Here is a 19,691-nt window from a genome sequence, read left to right on the forward strand (position 1 = left end):
TGTTTTTTGCAGCTCATCCCTGTATGGACTTGCTGTTATGTTGGCGGTCTTTCCCTTTCGTCTATTACGTGTGACCTTCCTGGTAGTTGTTTTTGCTAATGGAAGAATCGCTTCCGGTGACACTTTGAAAGCTTCCGTAGTCGGCGGCTGTTTGTTAGCTGTGTGACACAGATGAGGTAAGTCTTTTACTTGGACGGACTTGTGATGTTGCATGTTGAATGTTTGATGTGAACTCAACAGGTGCTTGTACAGACGGCATTCTATTCATATCATCTTCGAATCCTAAAAATGGTCCATCAGAATCACCATCATCTTCTATTGGAACATCCGTTACCATAGAAGGAGCGAAGTCGGTTTCGTTAAATATATACTTATTGAATGGCACTATGCCAGTTTTTCTGAATCCGTTTATAGCAGTGGCAGGAACAGATGTCTGTGAAAAAGCATTTCCAACCAAACTGCTGATTTCGTTCAACGTTACAACCTTTCCAGGATTCTGTTTCAAATATTTTTCAATAGATATTGAAACATTAGTTTTGAAAGGGCCCATAAAGGCCACATCTAAAGGCTGCAGCTTGTGGCTGCAGTGAGGCGGAAAACAGAGGATGGTAACATTGTTATTACGAGCTTTTTCAATAAGTGAGTAATTCTCGCTGAAACCGGGCCACTATTTGCACGAGGTTCTTAAAAATGCCTAAATTTATATTCTTTCGAAAGCTTTCGGCGAGTATATTAAGGATCCGAGTTAAGTTCTTCAGAAAGATGAACCCCTCGTTAGTTATACACGAAATCATTTTAATGGACCCCTCGATTTTTGTCAATTCTTGACTCACCAAAACTGTCATAACTCCAACAATTCTCAACCGATCATAGAGATCAGCATATCGTTGGAAAGAGGAAGAGTGTATCCTCAATTTGCATTTATTAGAATATAAGCAGCCATATTGTATTTGGCCACCATCTTGGATTTATTTTTAAAAACTATTTAAAAATAAAATAAAAACAGTATTTTATTTGAAGGGCTCAAAAGTTTAGAGCATAACGGAGCCGTATTCATGTTATTGTATTAAATAATTCAAGAATTTTGGTATTGGTAAATAATACATAACTTTTGATAGAAAAAACATACACCTAAGATTTTCGGACACAATGCACAATATAAGCTAAGCTTTCCATCAATGTATTAATATTCAAAATCGATGGTTGCGAACCTGGCGTAATTGAATATTAATACATTGATGGAAAGCTTAGCTTATATTGTGCATTGTGTCCGAAAATCTTAGGTGTATGTTTTTTCTATCAAAAGTTATGTATTATTTACCAATACCAAAATTCTTGAATTATTTAATACAATAACATGAATACGGCTCCGTTATGCTCTAAACTTTTGAGCCCTTCAAATAAAATACTGTTGTAGATATGCTTTTCATTTTTGAAACATATTTGGCTTAGAATAGTGTATGAAATCAAGGAACTGACGTCGTAGTACCATATTAATCATAAAAATAATGTTCGTTGGTCAGATGACCCTTCAAAATATAATTTGGTTAATCGTACATAACTTTTGATAGAAAAAACATACACTTGAGGTTTTTGGACACAATGCACAACAAAAGCTAAGCTTTCCATCGATGTATTAATATTCAAAATCGATGGTTGCGAACCTGACGGAAAAATAGTTTTTTAAAATAAATCCAAGATGGCGGCCAAATTCAACATGGCTGCTTATATTCTAATAAATGCAAATTGAGGATACACTCTTCCTCTTTCCAACGATATGCTGATCTCTATGATCGGTTGAGAAATGTTGGAGTTCATGCTCAGAATTGTCTGGCTCATTCGCGCACCCAGAACGGCACCCATCAGCTCCAAACGGGGAATCGACTGCCGCTTTATCGGGGCTACTTTGGCCCGGGACATCATCAGGCTGCAGCGGACCTCACCCTCAATTACCGCTCGCAAATAGGCTACGCAGCCGTATGCGTGTTCGCTGGCATCGGTGAAGATGTGGACTTCCAGGGAATCGACTTCAGCGGACTTGGCGCCTCCGATGTGACAGCGAGGAATCCGGATAGTTTCGACCTCCGGCAACAAATTAATCCACCGCTGCCACAACGTCCAGGAATTTTCGTCGATTTCTTCGTCCCATCCACAGTTGGAACGCCAGAGATGCTGGATGATGATCTTGCCGTGGATGGTAAACGGCGACAGCAACCCAAGGGGATCGAAAAACCCCATCACGCAACTTGCGACGAGCCGTTTTGTCGGCCGCTTTCCCTCCAGCAGGAACGGCTGCAACTCTTCGCGGTGCATTGTCGAGAACGAAAACTCATCCGCATTCGGGTCCCAAATCACCCCTAATACTCTCTCCTTCGACGTTTGTTTGTCCCGACAGAAGTGTACCGGCGCTGCCGACTTTTCCTCCCCCAGATTCCGCAGAAACACTGATGAGTTGGACACCCAGTTCCGGATTTCGAATCCTGCTTTCAGGTGGACCAATCTAACCTCCTGCGCCAGCTTAACGGCCGCTTCCACAGTGTCGACGCTGTCAAAATAGTCGTCGACGTAATGGCGATGGATGATCGCCGCCGATGCCTCCGGGTATTGTGCAGCAAACTCCTCCGCGTTCCGGTTTTTCACAAACTGCGCCGAGCAAGGGGAGCTTGTCGACCCGAATGTCGCCACGTCCATGACGTAGACGCTGGGTTGTTTTTCCGGAGATTTCCGGAAGATAAACCGCTGTTTCTGCTTGTCCTCGGGGCGAATCTTTAGTTGGTGGAACATCTCCTTCAAGTCGCCACCGAAAGCAATCCGCCATTCGCGGAAACCGGAGAGGACTTTGACCAGTGGAACGAGCATGTCTGGTCCTGACAGCAACTGAGAGTTAAGGCTGACACCTCTCACCGTCGCTGCAGCGTCCCAAACGAGACGGATCTTTCCGGGCTTCTTCGGGTTATGGACTACGTTGAGAGGTAGATACCAGGCCTGATCGAAAGGGGTATCTGCCAGTTCTTCGGCGGTAGCGACATGTGCGTACCCTTTCTGCTGGTACTCCTCTATTTGTCGGCAAACGTTCTCATGCAGCACTGGATTTTTCCGAGTTTGTTCTCCAGCTGCTTCATCCTTCGCAGGGCCATTGGGAAGCTGTCCGGGAACCGTGGATCATCTGCCTTCCACAGCAGCCCAGTTTCGAAACGATCGCCGACTCGTCTCGTTGTACGCTCCAATATTTCTCGAGCACGCCTCTCTTCTGCTGTTTCCTGCGGTATCGCCACCACCGATTCTTCCAACGCGTAGTGGCTTTTGAGCAACTCGTGTAGGTCGTCGTTGGTAATATGCTGATGGTAACCAAGATAGTTGCCTGCGGCAACCGTGGTGGATTGTCTTGGCCCATACACTGTCCAACCGAGTTTGGTTCGAACCGCGATCGGTTCCATTGGGGTGCCCACCTTCGCTTCCAAAGGGCAAACGAGTGGATATTGTTTGCTCCAATGAGCAACTGCGGCTGTCCATCGTACGACTCGATCTGCAAACCCCGCATGTGCTCGTACTGTGCAACAAGTTCTTCACTGTCCAACATCTGATGTGGCAGCATCAGCTTTCCGACTGTGTGGACGGTATGCAGTAACATCTTGCCGCCCGCACTGGTACTCGTGCCCGATGCCCACAGATTCATCCTCCGCGTATCTTCCACTCTGGAGACATTGCCGGTCCATCTAATGGTCAGCCGCTCTTGTACTCCGACCGCGCCCAGGCGATCGGCGAGCTTTTTCTCCACCAGCGTGACGGAAGCGCCTTCGTCCAGGAACGCCAATACTGTAGCAGACTTCCCACCGCAGTACAGTTGTACCGGAACAATGCGGAACATGACCGTGAAGTTTGTCCGGATATGCGCACTCATCCCGACCACGTTTCCGACTGGGTGCATCAGCGGATTGTGGAACTCCTGCAGTCGCCGATGTTGCAGCGGATTTTAAACTTACACTGGCCTCCGTGTTCGTTGAGACACACGTGACACAGTTTTCGCGATTGACCAGCTTCAGGCGCTCGGTGTACCGCAGCTTTTTGAACTCCGCACAGTGTCGCAGCCGGTGGCTCGTTCCGCGACAGTAGTTGCACGGCCTCAGCAGTCTCTCGTTTGCGGTGACATTGGAACTGCTGGCTTCGCTGTGGAGATACAGACCTCCTCTTTCCTTGGACCTTCTTTTCCCCGCTTGGGGAGCTCCTTTTAGAGGATGCGACGGCTTGAACTCCACGTCTACGTTGGCTTCGCAGGCATCCGCTACGATGTCCATCAGGAAGTCCGTCAGCGTCCGCAGCGTCGTCTCTCCTCGGCCCCTCCGATAGTGGACCCACTCGCGCTTTTCCCGATCCGGCAGCTTAGCAACCAGCGATTTGATCAGCAGCGGATTCACGAGGTGCTGCCGCAGATCGGCTGCCTCAAGATGGCCGCACAGCTGCTCCACCGTATTCCCAAAAGGAACAAAGCTCCGGAGGTTGTCCGGCTTAGGGGGGTCCAACCTGTTCACCTTGTCCAGCAAACTCTCGAGCAGTTGCTCCGGGCGACCATAATGCCGACGCAGCTTTTCCAGGACCCTCGGTATCGACTCCGGCAGTAGTAGCTGGCCTGACACCAGCTCGAGTGCGTCACCTTCGAGCGCTTCCTGCAGCCTCATCAGGTTTTCGTGGTTCATATAGCCACAGGCATCGTTGGACGCTTTGTAGGCCGCGTAGAACAATGGCCACTGCGCTGGTTTTCCCGAGAACTTTGGGAGCTTGTATGTTAGCCCCTTTCTTGCGGCCAGCTGCGCCTTTGTCGGTCCGGTCTGCTGTTGTCCTAGCCCAACTTGGCTTCCTTTCACCACCCGCTTCTTCCGCGAATCGCGCCGTTTGGCTCCCTTCTCCAGAGATGACTCGGAGCTACGGCTCGATGATTCCGCTTCTTCTTCCTCATCGGTATCCTCGTCTTCCTCTTCGGTGTCCTCGTCGTCTTCTGCCAGCATCTTGACGTTCTTCTGGGTCAGCTTCAACACATTTTGTTGAGTTTTGCTGGAAGTTCCCGCTCGTAGATCGTCACCAACATATTTCGACGACGTCTTGGGCACCTTGGAAGCCGAAAGATCTGCCATCTCCTTGTCCATGGCCGCCATTTGCCTCTCGAATGACTTCTGACTTGCTTTCATCCGATCCATCTGCTCCTTCTTCTTCTGAAGCATCTCGGCTTGCCAGGCCCTCTGCTCTTCTTCTTCTTCGGCATGCATTTGCAGCTCCATCTCCGCCTTCTTCCGCTCCAGAGCACGCTGCATCTCCTTCTTCTTCTTCCGCAGCTGCATTTCAACCTCCAGCTCCTCCATCTGCTGCTTCTGTCGCTCCTCTAGTGCACGCACCTTTGCTTCCACACTAGAGACAGCTAAATAGGCATTCTTGCTGGATTTGTCGGATTCATCGGCTTCTCTCTGGCTACGGGTCTGATGCTTCTTGACGGTCTTCTTCTTCTGAGACTCCTTGGCCATCTCCTGACAGGCGTCGCTTGGGCAAAACCACTTTTTCGGCAAATTGCCCTCGGCGATGCCTACGCAACGGGAATGGAACCATCCCGAACAACCGTCACACCCTACCATTTCCTCATCATGCGTTGACGGGCCACATATTTCGCATGGCGTTTCCGTGAGATTTAGGACCGTTTTGTCCTTCACGGATTCGGAACCGGATTGCATGTTGCAGGCACTACAAACTCACTGAACACTATTTATTTCAGTTTATTTTTCAGTTTGTTCCCGATAGGGAAACCAAGTTTTCCCGAAGCAGCTGATTAGTTTTCAGCAATGCTGAACTGTAATTTATTTTTAATATTTAGAATAAACAACAATAGTTCATTAATCTAGCTTACTTACAAATAAACTGGTTTCTCCCACTGTACCAATGCTCCTCGATTCCTTATATTTGGGTGTTGAAGTATGGTTCAACTACCCTACTTTTGCCAGCGACTTTTCCGTGGAACTGGATCGACTTTACTTTGACTGCAAATCCACCTGATTGGTAGCCGAAGTCACTCCGAACTGGGATTTTGATTTTCAACCGAGTTGGATTTATTATCACAACTGACTGATACCTTTTCCTGCTAATCGTAAACGATTTAAAAATACAATTAAATTCCACGAGAACTATTTTCGATTTGCTATCTAATTAATTGTGAATTCACATTCCAAAGCGATGGCGAACTTTGTTTATTATTTTTCTTTCTCCTGTTTACTTCCTACACTACCTACCACCACCGTAATAATTCTCTCTGTCTTCCTTATACTACCACTGATGCGTGCGAGTTGTCATGCTGCTGTTATGCTGCGACCAGGGCTGTTAACGCGGCGTCGTAACAATGACAGTTTTGGTGAGTCAAGAATTGACAAAAATCGAGGGGTCCATTAGAATGATTTCGTGTATAACTAACGAGGGGTTCATCTTTCTGAAGAACTTAACTCGGATCCTTAATATACTCGCCGAAAGCTTTCGAAAGAATATAAATTTAGGCATTTTTAAGAACCTCGTGCAAATAGTGGCCCGGTTTCAGCGAGAATTACTCAAGTGTCAAATTTTTAACGTGGGATACATGACCGTCCAATAGAAGCAACACAGGAGCCTGTGGACTAGGACGGGTCTGTGCCAAAAAATGGTTAAACCATATGTTGAAATCTGCTATGGTCATCCATCCCGATCCATTACAGCTGAAAACGCTCTCCGCGGGTGCTCCTTTCTTTAACTGATCCGTTAAGCGTGATCGTGGGAAGATCAGCATGGGTGGAAGGAAATGTCCCGCTGCCGAAACGCACATACATGCCGTCGACAGAACCCCTCGATCCGCGGAAGTAATACAACCTACTTGTCTCCTTCCTTTGAGGGCGAGCACTTTCGATTTCTTAGTTTGTACCTGTAAATAGTAATTAGCAATAAGAAAACTAATATTAAATAATCTTTTTCTCAACTTACTGTCAACACGGAGGTTTCATCGACATTGTAAATACGACTCGGAGGAAATTTTCCCGATTCCAACTGTTTCTCCAGCAGCTCGAAAAAGGAATTAACGGACACTCGATTGAATCCTTGAGCTCGGGCAGCCGATGTTGCCTCCGGTGTGCGTAATGAAAGCTCCGGATGTCGTTTTCTAAAAGATTGCAACCAGTCGGTACCTGCTAGCATTGTGGACTTGTTGAACGGATGTTTTTTATTGTTTTTCTCCGCGAGTTGATACGCCAAGCTTCTCGCATCCTTAGCAGTAATTCCGTAGCAAGTAGACTCCGCAGCAATTAAATGTTGCATCAATTCGTTTTCTTCAGCCGGCGTGAAAACAGGCCCGAAAGCTCCCAGTGCTTGTATTTCTTCCTCCCGCTGAAGGTATCGAATTAGAGACACACGGCGAATTTCATATGCTCGAGCAGCTCCTTTTTTTGACGTACCTTCATATTTTACCGCCTTCACTGCGGCTTCCAATGCAGTATTGGTCCACTTCCGGCGTTTTTGAGCCGATTTATAGTTCCGCACCATAACTATTGATTCTAGCTTCGTACAAAAGGTACAAAACGAGCAAAAACACTGAACGCGTCTGATTTGTTTTGAATTTGAGGTTATGGTTGTCAACCATGAAGGTGTCAGCTCTACCCCATTGCAGAGTGTTCAACCTATCCCAAGGTGAAAGCATATTATAATTTCCATTTTTTTACATTATTAAGTTGGAAAACATATTCAAACATATATTTCAGAATAGTAGAAATAATTGAAGATTTCTCGAAGCTGAAAATATGCGACTAAATAACCGTCATTTATTTGCTAGGTCTTATTTGCTGATTGATGAAAATTATAATTTTGTAGTGTCAAAGCAAACTTGCGGATATTTTCAATAAAACTTATTGAATTATGACATATTTTAACAAGAATATGGAATAAATTAAATACTAATAAGAAAAATGAACTACCAGTGGCATTTAAAGTATTGTTTTTTATACATTTCAAAAGATACAAGGGGTGTCCAATCTGCCCCGGGTGTTCATAATGCCCCCAGGTCCCCCATATATTATAAATTTCTATCAACTGAAACATCAGTTGCAACATCGTTAAAATCCTTTTTTCCTGAGCGATAACAAATGTTTAGCAGAGCTGTTATAAGATTGATTATAAAATTTGAGACGATTCCCGTAGTTTATGTTAACTGAAGATAGATTTCCCCTTATCTCGGGTAGAAAATGTTCCCATGAAATAAAACTGCCTCATGTTTATTTTAGACAAACCCCAGTTGAGGAATTTCAGTTTACCGGTTTGAACCTCACGAAGAAACATTCGGCTTAGCTTGTTCTTAAGCTTGTATTGTTAAATACAATTTGTTCCAATTACTTGATGGGGCTTCAGTCGCCCTGAACATTGAGCGCCCTCAGGTCCTCTTCAACTGCAAAAAGCCATCGTGTACGCGGCCTTCCACGAAGCCTGCGGCATCTTCCGGGATCTCTACTACTCTACTAAATATTCTCTTCGCTGGACGTTCTTCCGGCATACGAACAACGTGACCAGCCCACCGTAGCCTTCGGTGTTGAATAAGCTTAATAATATTCAGCCCTTTTATACACCTGGTACAACTCGTGATTCATGCGACGCCGCCAGATACCGTTCTCCTGTTTACCGCCGAGTATTGTCCGCAGCAACTTACGCTCAAACACTCCGAAAGCCCTCCGATCAGCCTCCTTCAACGTCCATGTTTCATGGCCGTATAAAGCCACCGGAAGAATCAGAGTAGTATACAGCGCGGGTTTTGTTTGCAGACTACTGGACTTAAGCTGGTTACGAAGTCCGTAATAAGCCTTATTAGCAGCTGCAATACGCTTTTTCACCTCGCGGGTAATATCATTATCGCAATTTGTTCCAATTACCGACACAAAATGACGAAAGAGTCACATATCGCAGATTTTCCCTTAATGAGAATTAGAATATCATTTAGAAAAGGATAATGGTATAGCTGAAGATGATATGAACGACAATTAATATGTAGGTAGAAGTTAACCATTATTTCCAAATCATGTTCCTATAAATAGTCTTAGCGGTTTGGGAAATAAAGTCAGTAATTATTAAATATCAAGCAAAGCAAGTGAGGGGCCCTCCTTAGCCGTGCGGTAAGATGCGCGGCTACAAAGCAAAACCACGCTGAAGGTGGCTGGGTTCGATTCCCGGTGCCGGTCTAGGCAATTTTCGGATTGGAAATTGTCTCGACTTCCTTGGGCATAAAAGTATCATCGTGTTTAGCCACATGATATACAAATGCAAAAATGGTAACTTGGCTTAGAAACCTCGCAGTTAATAACTGTGGAAGTGGCTATTCTTGAATGCTCTAAATTATGCTTACGCAGAAATTATAGGCATTCAAATATTTGCATAATGTCTGACAGTCAAGCAGCATTGAATGCTTTGAAATCAGCAATATGTAGATCTAAACTCGTTTGGGAATGTGTTCAGTCACTCCAAACCTTGAGTAGTCCTAACAAAGTGAACCTGTATTGGGTTCCTGGTCATTGTGGCATTGAAGGCAATGAACAAGCTGATATGCTGGCCAGACTTGGTTCATCTCGACAATTCATAGGTCCCGAACCATTTTGTGGTGTATCTGCGTGTTCTCTTCGAATGGAACTCAAATCTTGGGAACATTCTAAAATAGAGGACATTTGGAAAAACACATTGATTGCGAGGCAGTCTAAACGTTTCATCACACCAAACGTATCTATCACTCGCAAAATTTTAGATCTTTCAAAAAAAGATCTTAACACATACACAGGCCTTATAACAGGCCATTGCCCGAGCCGATATCACTTGAAGCTGTTAGGAAAACTTCAAGATGATGTATGTCGTTTCTGCGGCATACATGTAGAAGACTCGGAACATCTGTTATGCCATTGTCCGGCAATTTTTAGAAAGAGATTACAGTTCTTCAACAAGGGGCTGATAGATCCCTCAGAAGTTCGGAGAACAAGTCCCAATATGGTAGTACGATTCATCAGAACCATAATACCGCATTGGGATAACGCTGGTAGTCAAGGTAATGCAATTGCTCTAAATAGTAATGATGCGTCAACAACGGGGCATATATCACAATAGATCTAACAAATGGTCGCAGTGATTAAAATACCCAACAAGGAAAAAAAAAACTGTGGAAGTGATTAATGAACACTAAGCTGCGAGGCGGCTCTGTCCCAGTTTAGGGATGTAATGCCAATAAGAAGATGAAGAAAGCAAGTGAGTAAGTTGTTCTACTCATCAGAAAATCTCTCGATAGCGGAACTAGAGCGAGTGTTTTCTCTGTTTCTGCAGATGTTCTTACTGTCCCAGAACCCGTCGAGCAATTCTGGTTGTATGTCTCAAGAATGTAGAATATAAGACAATATATCCAATATTATTTAGAAACCATTCCAGATTCATTTAGTTCTACAATACAGATTATAATGTAGAAATTATTAATTTGAAATTTTTAGTTATTTTCGGTTTTTGCATCGCAACAGGCGTGGTCGATTCTGTCATTTTAAAATATTTGTTCTCGTTCAGCGTTAACATCTTGGTAGGCGTGATTAGTTTACGTCAACAACAATTTCCGTTGCCAACGCTGCACAGTATAAAAGACGGACATTAACAGGGTACGAGCTCATCTCAGTACACTGAACCAGTGTTGTAAAATGTCATTTGCATTCGTTTGTATAATTTTCCCAGAACTTGTTTCAGAAGGTAGCTATCAATTCATGTTGTATGACGAACTTATAGCGGTTAAATGGGCCTACAACTTTGTCTAACGAGACTTTGCTGTAAATATGTAATCTGGGGCGTGGGAGGCAAAATGTCATTCAAATGAAATTATGTCAAATGACACGTGACATTTTGAAGAGTTTTCACTCTCCAGCCTTTGATGTTATACTTAGAGCAATGTACCCTTGGACAAAAATATAACCCTACTCAAGCGTTATGAGTACATTCAAAATTATGGAAGAAATTTTGCTTCTAAAGAAAGTTATGAGCAAATTAGTCAAATGACATGCAGATGACATTTTACAAGCCTGCACTGAACCCAAACATCATCATCTAAATGAATGATTTATCATTCCCTGCGCTTTCAAAAGGCATCCTTCCGTTTTCGAATGATAATAACAAATGAATGCTGTATCGGCAAGCTATCGGATGAATATCATCAACTTTTATGATCACCTGTCATAAGACGAGTTTATAAAATCCCATTGAATTCCACCACTTAATTGTATCTTGACAGATACGTATTTCGACCTCAAAAGTAAGGCCGTCTTCAGTGTCTCGTACTTGACTCGACTCGACTCGAAGTCGAGGCAAGTACGAGACACTGAAGACGGCCTTACTTTTGAGGTCGAAATACGTATCTGTCAAGATACAATTAAGTGGTGGAATTCAATGGGATTGTATAAACTTGTCTTATGACAGGTGAAAACATTCCACTAAAAAGCTCAAAATAATTTTCTTATCAACTTTTATGATGTTTTATGATCGGTTACAGAACGTATTGTCATATAATTCCAGTGTTGTTCTACTGCATCAGAATGTCGTTCTACAAGCGAATGAAAAGTAAATTCCCAATGCCCTATGACGATAATCATCCACTTTTTATAGGATTTTCTGATGCTTTTTGTTATGTTGGTCTGGCTCATACTGGTATACTAGCCTTCGCTCAGTCGTTCGTTTGCAAGCCTCAGTGGCATCTCAATTTCGTCCGTTAGAAAAATGGAAAATCGCGATTTTAGAGAAAGCCGTGGCCGTGGTTGAAAAAGCTGGTAAGATAAAGTAAGAAATTGTCTTTACAAAGATTTATATTATTAGTAGGTTTTATATTTTTGCAGAATCGGAGAGTCACCAATAATCTTGCATTAACAAATATTAACTGCAAGCAGCAGCATTCGACTATATCGCTGGTACTTTTAGGCATCTGAAGAAAATATTCCGCCTGTGGGCGCAGCTTGTCGTGATGTTTGTGAAATCGATTTGTGCCTTATGACGGAGAACGGATTAAAAAGATTGATGCCATGAGGTCGAAAAATTCCACGGGGTTGCAAATTGCAATTGCGACCCATGTACTCGGACGTGTGATAAAAATCACCGGGACAGGGGTTACGAATTGACCAGCTCGGAACTCGGAGACTTATGAGTTCGTCAGCTCGCGGATCAAGGCCGTCAATTGTTGATTCCTGTTGCGTAGTGACGGATTGATGTCATATTGCCTCATCGAAATAGGATCACCATTCAGCAAACCACACAGAAATTCAACTGCTACCTGCTATATCAAACAAGAGTGCTAAACAAAACTTAAAACTCATCGGGAAATTTTCAAAAGCTGCTAGAAGATGGCAAAGTGGTAACTAGTGAAATCCGATAACCAATTCAGAATATCGTCAGTATAGCTTCATGGGAATACCGGGCGTCACACCAAAACCATCATTAATCAACTGTGCCTTTCTGTGTCTAATAACATTATACGCATGTAAATATTTTATTAAATAAAGTTCAGATCGAAATGTATGATAATAAACGCAATAAATATTCCATTTATGATTGTATTTTTTCATCATTTTTAAGTTTCAGCCATCAACAGGTATTTTCAGCTAGCTTGGAGCTGATTTCCATTCGGAGAAGAAATTCCGATCGTTTTATTATGATAACATATTCATTCGATAGTAAATCAACAAATCACCCATGTTTGTACCGTAAACACATATGGTTATTGGATTACTTTCATTTGAAAACTTTTCATTCGGTATTAATGGTAGTCGAATGAGAATCATCTTCAATATGAATGATGATCGTTGTGGGGCAGGAGTGAATCAGTTTTCAGTCACATTCAGGATGATATTTCGGCTCAGTGTACGAGACAGCAGCACGTACGGAAGTGTTAATTGGTCGCTCATTTTTTCCAAGTGTTTTTTTTTCGTTCGTTCACTGTTTACGTTTACGCTTCGTCGCGTTGGCGTTATTTTCTCCCGGACCCGTCATGGGAGACTCGGTGGCCGATTCGGTCGCTGGAAAATCGCGGGTAACCCCTCCAAGCAGCTTTTGCAGAGCAACTTGTTTCCGTTGCCACTTGATGACGCCGGCAATCCGCCGAAAAAGAGGAAGAAGCAGCAATCGCAGCTGCCGCAGGTGCAACCGTAGTGGAAGGAGAAGTGCCCGCCCGTGGTTGTGAAGGGCGATTCGGACCCAAAAATTCGCCAGCTGATTGCTAAAGGGCTGAAATGTACTTTTCGGCTCTGCAGCGATCGCGTGAAAGTAATGCCGGGAAATAAGGACCATCATCAATCCGTCGTGGAGTTCCTCGAGGTCCACAAGTATGAGTACTACACTCATGACCACCCCGGCACGAAGCCGCTAAAGGCTTTGCTGCGAGGACTCCACGACATGAAGGAAGAGAAGCTAAAAGCTGAGCTCGAAAGTTGCGGATTGAAACCGGTGGCCGTGCACACGATCGTTCGTCACGACAAGACGAGGAGATACCGCGACCAGCTTTACCTGGTCGACCTAGAGCACGGCTCCACCACGTGGAAGGACCTGACGCTGGTCGGCGTTATTAAGTACACCGTCGTTGACTGGGAGCGATATCGGCCAGTGCATCGCGACGTCACGCAGTGCACCAACTGCTTCAATTTCGGGCACGGCACCAGGAACTGCCGCATGAAGCCGCGCTGCAACAAATGTGGCAAACTCCATCCTATCAAAGGGAGCGACAATGGAGGTTGCTGATCCCAAATACGCCAACTGTGGCAACAAACAATGGGCTACAACCAAGGACTGCTCAAAGCGGGCGGTGTTTTTGGAAATCAGGAAGAAGGCCTCCACCAGGTCCCTGCCGAAAAAGAACCGAGTTCCTACTCTCAACGAGGTGAACTTTCCGGTCATCCCGGTTCCCCGGCGAGCGATACCAATTCTTCCACCTTTGCAGCCACACAAACGGCTGGCGGCTGCTGCAGCATCAGTTCAAACTCCAACACCATCCACCAGCGATTGGCCCCCGCTTCCTCCCCCTGGATTCCGTCGTCAGAATAATGAGTCCCTTCTGGCCGAGGACGACCCACCGCTCTACACATCGGAGAAGCTAGTACCGATTTTCACCTAACTGGCAACGCGACTACGCGGTTGCAAAACTCGCTTCGACCAGATCTTCACCCTGGGCATGTTCGTCATTGAAAATGGCTGCTTGGGTGGGTCTGGTTAATTGGAACGCTTGCTCACTAAAGAGCAAAATCATCGAGCTCAGCGATTTCCTTCAGGAGAAGGAGATTGACGCGGCTTTCATCACCGAAACCCACCTGAAGCCCGAGTTAAGTGCAACAATTCCCGGTTTTAGGCTGGTGAGGTTCGATCGAACAAGCTCCAGAGGGGGAGGAGTGGCAATCGCCTTGCGAAGCAACATCGCCTGTCGCCTGCTGCCGGACTTCAAGCTCAAACTCATCGAAGCCGTTGGAGTGGAAGTCACCACTTCCGTCGGAGTCGTCACCCTTATCGTGGCTTACTGTCCCACAAGCCAAAGTCGATGATGGCACGTCGGCCGAGCTACGAAGGGATATAGTCAAGCTCACTCGGCGGCAGAGGCAGTTCATCATCGCCGGAGACCTGAACGCAAAGCACCAATCGTGGGGAAACACCGTCTTGAACCGGAACGAAGTCGGCTGGTTCAACGACGAGCTAGAAGGCCACTACACCATCCTGAGCCCTGACAGCCCTACCCGGTTGACACGGTCCGGAGCCCATGCAACGCTCGACATCTACATCACGAACATGCACAATCACGTCTCCCAGCCGGTCGTCATTTAAGAACTTAGCTCGGACCGCTATCCGGTGGTGGCTGAAGTTGGAACCTCAGTAAATCGGCACGAGCTAACAAGGCGAAACTATCATCGAGTGAACTGGCACCAGTCCAGCAGTGCGTCGACAACACCGACGATTACGAGGTGTGTCCGGAGACGCCGGAAAGTATCGACCGCCAGCTGTGCGCTATTGCGCTATCGAGGAGGCGATCTCGGTGGCCCGTGAGCAACATGTACCGACGGCTCGACAGGTAAGCAACTCCTTAAACATTGATACACTCACTAAATATTTGATTCGATTGCGGAATGTCTCGGAAAGTTTCAGCGTACTGGACTGCCTGAGCTTAAGGCACGCTGCAATCGAATCACAAAAATTATCAAGGCCAGAATGGTGGACCTCAAAAATAACGACTTTTCGAATAAAATCCGCACTCTCTCAGATTATGCTAAGCCGTTCTGGAAAATGACCAAAAATTATAAAATCCAAGCCTCAGTCCATTCCACCTTTGATCCCACTAGACAATAATGGCTCTAAGGATCGCTTGATAACTCGTGCAGTGAAGGTCGCTGAAATAGGTCGTCACTTCGTCAGATCACACGAATCAGTCGTCAACGAGCATGCTAACAACATCCATTTGATTCCCAACGACTTCTCAGAGGAGTTGGAGATCTCAGCTGGCGAATTGACGGCCTATATCAAATCATCGAAGATATGTGTAAGGACATAAACGGGAACCTTATTACGAACGAGCGTGAGGTGATCCAAAGCTGGCGGCAGCACTACGGAGAGAACCTGCATGGCGATGTGGCAGACGAAGATGGCGGTATGGTGATGGACCTGGGAGAACGCGCGCAGGGCATAATTTTACCGGCTCCGGATATCCAGGAAATCCAGGAGGAGTTTATCCGGCTAAGAACAACAAAGCCCCTGGGGTTGACCAACTTCCAGGAGGGCTATTTAAACACGGTGGTGAGGCACTGGCTAGAGCGCTGCACTGGGTCATTACCAAAATTTGGAAGGAGGAAGTTTTGCCGCAGGAGTGGATGGAGGGTGTCGTTTGTCCCATCTACAAAAAGAGCGATAAGCTGCATTGTAGCAACTACCGCGCAATCACATTGCTGAACGCCGCCTACAAGGTACTCTCCCAAATTTTATGCCGTCGACTAGAACCAACTGCAAGGGAGTTCGTGGGGCAGTACCAGGCGGGTTTTATGGGCGAACGCTCCACCACGGACCAGGTGTTCGCCATTCGCCAAGTACTGCAGAAATGCCGCGAATACAACGTGCCCATCATCACATCATCTATTCATCGACTTCAAATCCGCATATGATACAATCGATCGGGACCAGCTATGGCAGCTAATGCACGAACACGGTTTTCCGGATAAACTGACACGGTTGATCAAAGCGACGATGGATCGGGTGATGTGCGTAGTTCGAGTTTCAGGGGCATTCTCGAGTTCCTTCGAAACCCGCAGAGGGTTACGGCAAGGTGATGGTCTTTCGTGTCTGCTAATCAACATCGCTTTGGAAGGGGTAATGCGATGAGCAGGGATTAACACGAGTGGTACAATTTTCAATAAGTCCGTCCAGCTATTTGGCTTCGCCGACGACATAGATATTATGGCACGTAACTTTGAGAAGATGGAGGACGCCTACATCATACTGAAGAGGGAAGCTAAGCGGATCGGACTAGTCATCAACACGTCGAAGACGAAGTACATGATAGGAAGAGGTTCAAGAGAAGACAATGTGAGCCACCCACCGCGAGTTTGCATCGGTGGTGAGGAAATTGAGGTGGAAGAAAAATTTGTGTATTTGGGCTCAATGGTGACTGAGAAATTCGGAGACGCATAGTGGCTGGAAATCGTACGTGCTTTGGACTCCGCAAGACGGTCCGATCGAATAGAGTTCGCCGCCGTACCAAACTGACAATCTACAAAACGCTCATTAGACCGGTAGTCCTCTACGGACACGAGACCTGGACGATGCTCGTAGAGCACCAACGCGCACTTGGAGTTTTCGAAAGGAAAGTGCTGCGTACCATCTATGGTGGGGTGCAGATGGTGGACGGTACGTGGAGGAGGCGAATGAACCGAGTTGCATGAGCTGCTGGGAGAACCATCCATCGTCCATCGAAAATCGGAAGCCTGCGGTGGGCCGGGCACATAGCCAGAATGTCGGACAGTAACCCGGTGAAATTGGTTCTCGACAACGATCCGACGGGCACAAGAAGGCGAGGTGCGCAGCGGGCAAGGTGAATCGATCAGGTGGAAGATGACTTGTGTAGCCATGGACCGAGCCGAATGGAGAAGACTCTTATATACCGCACAGGCCACTTCGGCCTTAGTGTGAATAAATAATAATAATGACTCCACGAAAAGATCTAAAAAATCAGGTGCAATTTAAAAAGATTTGGAAATTAAGATAAACCTAGAAATGATAAAAGCGATCATAGTGTAACCAAAAAAAATATCACAACTTATTTGAACTAGTTTTACGTATTTGACGCTTGTTTTAAAACACATCTATAATTCTACAAGATTGGGAGCTAACGAGCCAATTTCAAACGAAAGATATACACTTGAAATGTAACTTTTTTCACTTTTTTTTCAACTACGTATTTGATAGTTTGATTCATTCAACTGGGAATCTTGCGATGAATATAAAAGCATGTGAATAGTGGAACCTATTTAAATATCAGCGCAATTTTATCTCCATAATTAGGGATATCCAACAACAAATTGCTTTTATCTGTTGATAAAACATTAAAGCTCCTAAAAATCACCCCTTACTGAAAAAATAATACCTTGCCACAATACTGTTAATTGCATGGATTTCCCACCACCTCGTTAATAATTACGCTCAATATATGCCACCTACCTTCATCTCGTCGCGCTGCTGTCCGGAGAACACCACCGACTCTATGTAGTTGAAGCGCGGATCCAGCAGCATGCCCGCCTTGAATGCCATGTTCTGCCGCAGCTCGGCGACCCGCCGTGTCATTGATTCGACCAGCGGTTTCAGAAACCGGTTCTCGGTCGACAGCTGCTGATTGCGACGCAACTCGCGGATGACCATCAACCACTGCATGTAGAACTCGGAGAAGATGTGATTCTTGGTGTCGGCTAACCGTTCCACTAGAATGTACACTGGCCGAAATGCGTCGAGGATGTTGGCCACCGCCCGCCAGTCCTGGTCACCAAAGTCTGCCGAGAGAAAGCGTTAGCAGAGGACCGGAATTTCCGCGAAGATGATCATTGCTTACCCAACTCCGGGTGATCTTGCACCAGCTGTGTGAGGAACTTTTGTTCCTTGTAGATGATTTCAATAATTTTGTACTTGACGGTCCATCGGTGGGAGGTGGCGTTCATTGAAAGGCACAGAGTACTATTGGCGATTTGCCTCTTGAACTGACTTAGATCTTGAACGAATTTATTAATCCGTATGAGGCTTGGATCAGTTCCGGATAGTATATCGTTCAGAGCGTAGTTCAAATCTCGGAGTGGTCCTCGCACTACATTAAACTGCTCTCGTAGGCCAGCTGAAAGAGACTCTAGGAGTTCGTCGACTTCCATTATACCACTAGCTTCAATGTCGATTCTGAATCTCAAGGTTTGTGCAAAGGCTTTAGAAAGTTTGGTTTTCGACACGAGTTCTTTTGATCCATTTTCCACAACTATGCTGTAGATTTGACTAACATCTAATTCGTACCGTCTCAAAATTGAAATTATTCTCGATTCAAGAATTTTAATGGTATCGTTGGGTTTCACTTGAATAACACCTAGAAACCGCGTCCTAATAAGACAATCATATACGTACTGAGCACTCAAAGTTAGATATTGTCGGTCGTGTAGTACAGCTGAATCGATCAGAATGGACACCAACTTGTGTTGCATTTCGACGCGTAAATCCATGACCATTTTCTCTGCCATGACTTTCAAGGCACTCGTCACCACTGAACTGGTGACTTCCATGTCGAGGGGTTTCGCCAAGACATTAAAAAGACTACGGAACCCGTCCCAATCGAAGCACTCCACCGGTAGCATATGCAACGCAACCAACTTAATACTATTTTTGATCAAAAATTGTCCATCATATTGTAGCTCATCTCTTAGTCGAACTACTGGAGCAAGTTTAGGAGTTTTTGGAACTTTCTTAACAACGGGTTTCGTCTCTGATTGTTCTTGATCTCCTTTTTTATGTTTGAACAATCCCAAGGCCTTAGCAATGGGTTTGTGCATTTCGCGAAAATGACGAATGTAATTACCCATATCCAAATTTATTTGCCAGTAAGCACATTCTTTCGTGCTGTCGATTGTGCACACGAATTGACCGTTAACTAATTTCATACACTTCTTTGCAATTGTTCTAAAACTTTGCTTCTTCTTCTTTCTTGGTTGTGTGTTAGTAGGGTTAATAGTGACAGGAAGCTCCTTGACCGATTTAAGTGCTACAATATCCTTCTCTTTGAAAAGACCCTTTTCGATTGCAACCTTCCTATGCCTCATACGGCAATGTTTAATGAAATTTCCCCTATCCATGGTTAAATCTCCAGTATACGTGCACATGCTGTTTCTGTCAGCTACGCAGATAAATGTATCTCCAACTTGTTCCAAACATTCGTTCAAAACGATCTCCCTAAAAGATCGGCGTCGATTTGTTCGGTTGGAATTGCTTTTTCTAGGTGTTTTCCTGATTTTCTTTGGTTTAGGCATAACGGGTTCTTCATCGGTCACACGATAGAGATTGGATTCCTCCGCTTCCAGGTCCGGATCGATAAACTCATCTTTAACCGTCAACATGTCGCAATCCTCGTTTCTGAAAGCAATACATAAGCAACACGTTTATAA

The 19,691-nt window shown here is 45.2% G+C and overlaps 3 protein-coding genes across 3 annotated transcripts in view; all 3 read right to left on the minus strand.

The window, feature by feature from the left end:
* Positions 1–19,691, minus strand: part of LOC134205795 (uncharacterized) — a 129,519-nt gene that overhangs the window by 90,587 nt on the left and 19,241 nt on the right. Inside the window, exons 2-3 of the mRNA XM_062681391.1 lie at positions 18,107–19,659; positions 17,722–18,047 (exon numbers count right to left, since the gene is read on the minus strand). Coding sequence (XP_062537375.1) covers positions 17,722–18,047; positions 18,107–19,659 — 1,879 coding nt within the window. The remainder of the gene's footprint in view (positions 1–17,721; positions 18,048–18,106; positions 19,660–19,691) is intronic.
* On the minus strand, positions 155–7,435 carry LOC134218634 (uncharacterized). Its single transcript, XM_062697723.1, has 3 exons — positions 6,985–7,435; positions 6,579–6,925; positions 155–653 (listed from the first exon to the last, which is right to left on the minus strand). Exons 1-3 carry the CDS (start codon positions 7,312–7,314, stop codon positions 155–157), a joined length of 1,176 nt encoding a protein of 391 aa, XP_062553707.1. The 5' UTR covers positions 7,315–7,435.
* Positions 3,057–6,222, minus strand: LOC134218650 (uncharacterized). Its single transcript, XM_062697724.1, has 4 exons — positions 5,895–6,222; positions 3,984–5,833; positions 3,407–3,946; positions 3,057–3,338 (listed from the first exon to the last, which is right to left on the minus strand). The coding sequence occupies exons 2-4, from the start codon at positions 5,715–5,717 to the stop codon at positions 3,057–3,059; spliced, it is 2,556 nt and encodes an 851-aa protein (XP_062553708.1). The 5' UTR covers positions 5,718–5,833; positions 5,895–6,222.

Source organism: Armigeres subalbatus, chromosome 1, assembly GCF_024139115.2.
Source record: "Armigeres subalbatus isolate Guangzhou_Male chromosome 1, GZ_Asu_2, whole genome shotgun sequence".
Lineage (NCBI taxonomy): Eukaryota > Metazoa > Arthropoda > Insecta > Diptera > Culicidae > Armigeres > Armigeres subalbatus.